The 7,017-nt window shown below is 51.7% G+C and overlaps 1 protein-coding gene across 1 annotated transcript in view; it reads left to right on the top strand.

The window, feature by feature from the left end:
* The first annotated feature begins 770 nt into the window (after positions 1–770).
* CCR9 (chemokine (C-C motif) receptor 9) overlaps positions 771–7,017 on the top strand; it is an 8,096-nt gene continuing 1,849 nt past the window's right edge. Inside the window, exons 1-3 of the mRNA XM_006759639.2 lie at positions 771–907; positions 5,226–5,270; positions 6,791–7,009. Of these exons, the coding sequence (XP_006759702.1) occupies positions 5,250–5,270; positions 6,791–7,009 (240 nt within the window). The 5' untranslated portion in view covers positions 771–907; positions 5,226–5,249. The remainder of the gene's footprint in view (positions 908–5,225; positions 5,271–6,790; positions 7,010–7,017) is intronic.

The following is a 7,017-nucleotide window of genomic DNA, read 5'->3' as shown; positions in this document are numbered from 1 at the left end:
AATATATTTTAAAAAACACATGTTGTATGTTTAGGCTTTTCCCAAAATTTCATCTAAACACCCATAATGAATAAAATGAAGCATATTATCAGTATTAATGTATCTGATGTATAGTGGCCACGTCCAAATAAAATCTTGCTCTATGTGACCCCGAGTTTAAGGGGCTCGCGGTCCCCCAGCATTCCCTGTGTTCCTAGGTCTGTGTCACATGTTGGCTAACGTAGTGCCATTCGATAGGATGCCAGAGAGGACAGGCACGCTGTCCCTAGCTACGTGCAGCTATCTCACACCTGTCGTGTGGCTCGTGTGACTAAGGAACTAGTTACATTTGAATTAATTTTAAATTTAAGAGGCACATGGGGCTACCAGTCACTGTATCGGACTGCTCGGCTCGATGGGTTTAGGTCAAGGCCAAAGGGTCCCAAGGTGATGGACAGCTCTGGGGCGACGATCCCCCAGGCCTGCTCAAACACCAGCACCTGAAGAGACCTTACAGATGCACCTTCACCAGCTGACGGTCCGGCCCTCACTGGGACTCTCCACTTCCCTTTTCCTGTCAGCAGCCGCACCGTCCAGGAAAAAACGCTATTCTTGCATGATCAGCCTGTACATGCGCGTTCAGAGATGGTTTTAGCTTAGCCCAGCTTCCCCTGGCTTTCCATTTCTGTTGGGAAACCATCGACGCTGTGAAAGCTGCAGCTGGTGACACCCGACTCCCCACCCTCTGGGCCCACCCCACCAGTGACAGCACCGACAGGGGTGGCCTGGCTTCCTCTCTCTGTTTTCACCGGGTCGCTGCCTGCTCAGAAGGCTTGCCTCTCGTCCCAGCCAGTCAGCAAGCCAGCCCCTCCCAGGCACAGCTGGCGGCCCCTTCTCCCCGAGCCTCTCTCGCGTGCTGCCCTTCAAGGTGAGTACCCCGCTACCGCCTCCTCCCCGGCCCTGGGCCACCTGTGCCCTCAGCTGTGTGCAGTCACAATAGCTTCTAAGACCCAGGCTTTTGTGTACGTGTTCAGTGGTCATGAGTACCAGGCTTCCAGGGGGAGCGATGACACGGCCAGGAGGTGATGGGTCAAATAGACTGTAGCCCATCCAGACAACGAAATACTCAGCGGCCCAATCGGATGTTGTGGCTCCATGTTAAATCGGCATTAAAAGTGGCCCAGGAGGGACTGTTCACTAGAAAGCAAGACAGAGCATTGTGTGTGCAGTCGGATTTCCTCACCATTAAGAGAGTGTGTGTGTGTGTGTGTGTGTGTGTGTGTGTGCAGGGAATCATCTAACAGGAGGTGTCTGGGAAAGTTAGCAGCTAAACTAGACAAGGCGTTTGTGTTTTCATTTCTTTCATGATGCGTGCTTGCGCTGTGGGGATTTTCCTGGTACGGTGTGAAAAGACTCCTTTATAATCAGAAATCAGCCACGCTGCTTTCTTTCAAATGACTCATCAATCAATACTGTTTTGCCTTCCAAACATACCCGTCTTGAGTTCTTAATCAGCTGCTGCTCCCGCCACTGGCAGGGCAGGTGAGCTGTGCTGAGTGCGGGCCTGGGGTGGGGTGAGCCAGCAGTCCTCACGCCCATCTCCTGCAGATGGAACAAACCAGAGCTCAGGGAAGCCTCTTTCTTCCATGATTTGCCTGTCTACTCAGGAGCCCCACTCACAGGCTCCCACTGGGAGCCCCCTGGGGCTAGGTCAGTGCCTATGGGGCCTGGGGGTGGGGGTGGGGGACCCTGGCCCTGTAGCAAACTGGACAAAGATCAAAGGAAGAGCCCACATTCCTGACTCACGTCAGTGTCGGATTCACTGGGTTACTACTGTGAGCCATGAAGACTATGGATGGGGGAAGGGCGGGTGTTACTGCGCCCACAGCTGCTCCCTGCTCACTTTTATGCTGGTTACGTGAGGACAGTAGAGGACAGAAAAAAAAAACTGATTCCAGGCTAACTTGTCTATGAGGCATGTTCCACTTTTGGAGACTCAGCAGGTCTCTCGCTTTCCTCTGCCTCCAAGGAAGATGCGAGGGGCACATCATGCTTTCTGGCTTTCATGCCTTTGTTGATATGCTTCTTTGCCCTGGAGCAATGTTCTCTTCCTTCATTGTATGTGTCTCTGTGATCTCCAGGCTCCAAGGCCCAGCAAAAACACCACCTCCTCAGTGAAGCCCTCCTAGACTTCTCCCAACGCTGGAGAATGTGACTTCTTTCTCCTAGTTCCCAAAAGCGTTTCATAGCATTCACCATTGTTGGTATTTGTGGCCATGAGCTGTGAGGACACAGGTCATGTCTGATACACTGTTTAAGCTAAGCAAGTGAATCAGGCCTCAAGGCACACTGGTAAAGTGAGCTGTGGGATGAAGACCATCCCTTGGTTCTCACAGAGCTCTCTGCATTCTGCAAAAAGCATTCATGCACGGCATTGCTCTTGACCCTCCCAACAAGCCCTCGGAGAAGGTTGGCTATCATCTCCCTTTTATAAACATATGTTTTTATTGATGTGAGAGAGGAAGGGAGAGGGAGAGATAGAGCGAGAAACATTCATCATGAGAGAGAATCATTGATTGACTGCCTCCTGCATGCCCTCTCCTGGGGATCGAGCCTGTAGCCCGGGCATGTGCCCTGACCAGGAATCGAACCCTGACCTCCTGGTTCATAGGTCGACGCTCAACCACTGAGCCGCACTGGCCGGGCTCACCTCCCTTTTACAGACGAGGAAACCCAGGCTCAGTGAGGATCTGTCACCCCTTGCCAGGGTCCACAGGCAGAAAGGGAGGCCCAGGGCCAGATGGGGTCTTTCACTTCTGGCCCATGGTGCTCCCCCCGCCTCAGCTCACTGTGCTGCAGAACACAGGCGGGCTTTCCAGTTTAGGCGCAGAGCCCGGGACGGAGCGACTCTGAGCAGCAGGGGCAGAGATGTGGGGCATCACTGAGTCCGGCACCAGGGCACTCCCAACAGTCTCTGTACCTTTTGTCACATGTGGGGTTTCCCCGCTCTGTTTTTCCCTCCTTCTCAGGGGCAAGAAGAAACTGACAGCATGCCCTGAGGCTTCACAATTTACCAATAAAATACTCAACAAGTATTCTGACTAAGATAGAGGGGAATGGAGAGCAAGGCCGCCGGGGGTGTCTTAAGGTCTGGGGAGGAAAATGGTTTGTTTTTGCTCTTTGGCTCTCTCTCCAAATTTTCTATGAGCCAGAAGCACCCTTGTCACAGAAGAGAGATAGCCCTTACAAAAAGCCAGCGCAGGGTTTCAAAGACGCAGAGCAGCTCGGGGAACTGAATGGGCGACGTGCGCTCCGCGAGCGGCCCGGCCAGCTGGGCGGCTCGAGTTCCTCCACTGGACGAGCTTTGCATACAGTCCACCGAGCGGAAGAGCAACGGGGCCTCTTTTTTTTTTTTTTTAAAGTACAGCCGACAGGTTATTTTTATGATAGCTCTTCAAACTTCATGCACAAAGTAAAGGAAAAAATGAAAGTCTCACTTTGCACTGGCCCTCATTTGTTCAAGCTCCTGCCAGACAATGTCTCAGTGCGAATCAGCTGTGAGGTGTGTCACCTTTTTTATAGACTATCCAAGATCATACAACATAGTCTTCTACACCGGGCATTTTCACCTAATAATCTTGCTGAGCTCTTTGTACACCGTGAGGTCTACCTTATTCTATTTATTGGCTCCGGGTGGTTTATTGAACAGATGCATTGGAATATGACCAGTTTCTGGATAGTTAGGTTTTTTCTAGTTGTTGTGTTTTGTTTTGTTTTGTTTTTTGTCCTGGGGGGAAATGCTGGCACACGGCCCTGTGCATGGTTCTGTGTTCTTTTGAGATAATACCAGTAGGTGTGTTCCTAGCAGATGAGCTGCTGAGTCAGAGCCGTTGCGCTTTGTAATTTCGACAGATACGGCTTAACCCTCCGAAAAGATCACCTAAACTTACACTCCCACAGCCGCTCGGAGGCCCGTCCCAGAACTCTCACCAACACCATTCTCAGCGACCCCTGTGTGCACCCCGAATCCAGCGGTAACCAACCATAACCAAGGTCCAACGACAATCAAAGACAAATAGCTATTCACCCAGCCGGTGTAGCACCCATTCGCCTCCGCTCTGTAGCAAGGGTTCATATTTTACTCATCCTTCCACTACGCTTGAGGGGCGTCGGACTGTTACAAGTAAAGCTGCTACGGACACTGGTGCTTTAGTGTTTGTGTGATAGTCTTTCTTGCATTTTTCTTTGGCAAACACTCAGGAGTGGGATGGCTAAGCGCACGGAGAGTGTAGGCATGTTTCATTGTTTAAGAAACTGACAAATGCTTTTCCAAAGCGGTTGTCTCACACGGTATGCACTGAAAACCACTGGCTTTCAGAAAAGCAGGACGAGTGACGGTGCTGTGTTATAAAAAGGAAACCAGCAGGTTAGGGTGGGATCGATGACGATGACGGAGAAGCGTTCCTTCCTTCTAGAGCTTGGGTGTGGCGCTGGGACACCACAGAGTGAGAGGACCCGCCCGCTCAGGCACAGGCCCTGCCCGGAGGGAGTCCAGCTGTGGGTCCCTCCGTCCTACAGGCGTGTGGCTTTCACAGAGATGCAAATACCTGGAAACAGCAGCGGAGCCGGCCTGCGGTCAGCTGAGGCCTGTACACGAGGCTACTACCTTTTCTTTGGTAAACAAACCTAGGACTTGCTTTTCGGGCAGGAGTCAGGATCCAGGGAAAACAGGGCCCATTACCCTTCTCTGAGCTGGTAAGCCAGCGGGCAGGCTGGTGCTGGGGCGCTGGGCCCTCCAGGAGAGGGACTCCGATGCGGGCAGATGCCACCCACCTTTCATGTTCTTGCCACCTGGTTACCCAGAGGCCCTGCCCCTGCCCCTGCGGAGTCTGGGCCCGAGCATTCCCAAGTCACCCGCTGTCCTGCGGTCATCAGGCTGATAACATGGGGAAGAGGGGGATTCAGGTAAAGACTCCGATTGAGCCAAGAGAAGCCGAGCTGATGGACAGGACGCTGGAATGGGAAGGCGCCAGGGCCCTCAGAGGAAGGCTTTGCTCACGTCTACGTGAACAATCAAGATGATTCTGGAATGTAGACCATCTGACTGACATCGGCATGGCGTGCACCCCAACCTTGCTTGCGATCTTTTTCATGAGGAAAACAGATTTAACACTGAACCTCCACCGTTGGGTGTGTATCACTGCTCCTTGACAAGCCTCTTCTTTATCTTTGCCCTCTCTTTCCAGAAGCGAGCTTGCCTCTGACGCACCATGACACCCCTAGATTTCACAGTGAGTATAGCTCCTGACATGCACTCCTGTCTTGCCCTTTGTGGGGGTGTGGGAAAGAATCCAGGGTGGGGGAGGGAGTTCTCTGGGAGGTTTCCCTGGGTAAGATCCCTGCTGAGCAGCGCCCCATAGAGGCAGTCGATGCGCAATACAGACGGCTTTACAAATGTGGAGAACCAGAAGCCCTTTGGGGTATGTTGTGAAGACAGAGGAAAACGCAATTTTAGATTTTTGCTCCCTCCCACCCTCCATCCCTTTCTCAAGGGCTCATGGCTCAGGGTTCTGTTCACCAGCCCAATCTCCACTTCCCCTAGCAGGTGTTCTGGACTGGCTCTGGGCCAGGAACCCACCCAAACTGTAAGGAGGGGTGTTATGTGGGCATGCATGTGTGCACATGTGTCTGAACAGTGTGTGCAATATGTGTATATGTGCATGTGTGCAAGAGGGCAAGCATGTTTGTGCATATGTGAGTGTGCATGTATAAATCTATGCATGAATTGCATGTGTTTGCATGTGTATGTGTGCTTGTGAGGGCCTGCATCATGGGAGTCTGCCCTGTACACTGCACAGGGCCCTGTACTTAGAGGTGCCACTTGTGTGATTTAATGCTCTACTGTTTTGAAATTTTTTAAAAATGTATTTTATTGATTTTTTACAGAGAGGAAGGGAGAGGAAGAGGGATACAGAGTTAGAAACATCGATGAGAGAGAAACATTGATTCAGCTGCCTCTTGCACGCCCCCCACTGGGGATGTGCCCGCAATCCAGGTACATGCCCTTGACCGGAATCAAACCTGGGACCCTTCAGTCCGCAGGCCGACACTCTATTCGCTGAGCCAAACCAGTTAGGGCCTGAAATTCTTAACAAATTTTGAACAAGGGACCCTAAAAATGGTACCACCTGTCTTGGGGCTTGTGTATGTGCATGTGTGTGAGAGTGTGTGAATGTGTGTACATGCACGTGTGTACATGTGTGCTCATATGTGTGGATACGGTTGGTGCTGCTGGAGCAGAGGACCCATAGCTCTCAGAAGTCTCAGAGGGATCTGGACCCAGAAAAGCTGAAGAGCCTCTGAGGACCTTTTTGGAGAGGACAGAACAGAGAGGAGAAGGGGCAGTCAGCATCATTCGCAGAGCGTGGTAACAGTTTGTGCCCATCAGTGGTCTAGAGGGGCATTACCCCATGAGAGACCTGTCATGTGTCCTGCAATTGCTCACCCCTTGTGCGTGCCCCCCATGAACGGTGAGTTCCAGGAGAGCAGGAACCATGCTGACTTATCCACCTCTGTATCTTCAGCACATACAGAGTATCTGACATACCATAGGTGCTCAACAAACATTTGTTGAATAAATAAATGTCATGATCCAAACAGATGCTCTCCGAACCCCTGTTTTCTGCATGTACATTTCCTTTTGTCTTATCAAAGGCTTTGGGGCTTGGAAGGGTCAAGCGGTCCATGCCTCTGCCGTCAGAGCCTCCAAAAGCGCGTCCTTGACCTAATGCTGTCTTGCGTCCTCTTGCAGAGTCCTGTCCCTAATCTGCCTGATGACTTCAGCTATGACTCCACGTCGTCCATGGATGACTATGAGAACTTAAACTGGCTGGACTTCTTCTGTAAGAAAAACAATGTCAGGGAGTTTGCGAGCCACTTCCTCCCGCCCTTGTACTGGCTGGTGTTCATCGTGGGCACCGTGGGCAACAGTCTGGTCGTCCTCGTCTACTGGTACTGCACCAGGGTGAACCATGACGG

Source organism: Myotis davidii, unplaced genomic scaffold (genome assembly GCF_000327345.1).
Source record: "Myotis davidii unplaced genomic scaffold, ASM32734v1 scaffold395, whole genome shotgun sequence".
In the NCBI taxonomy this organism is placed as follows: domain Eukaryota; kingdom Metazoa; phylum Chordata; class Mammalia; order Chiroptera; family Vespertilionidae; genus Myotis; species Myotis davidii.
This window is presented reverse-complemented; position numbering and strand designations above follow the sequence as displayed.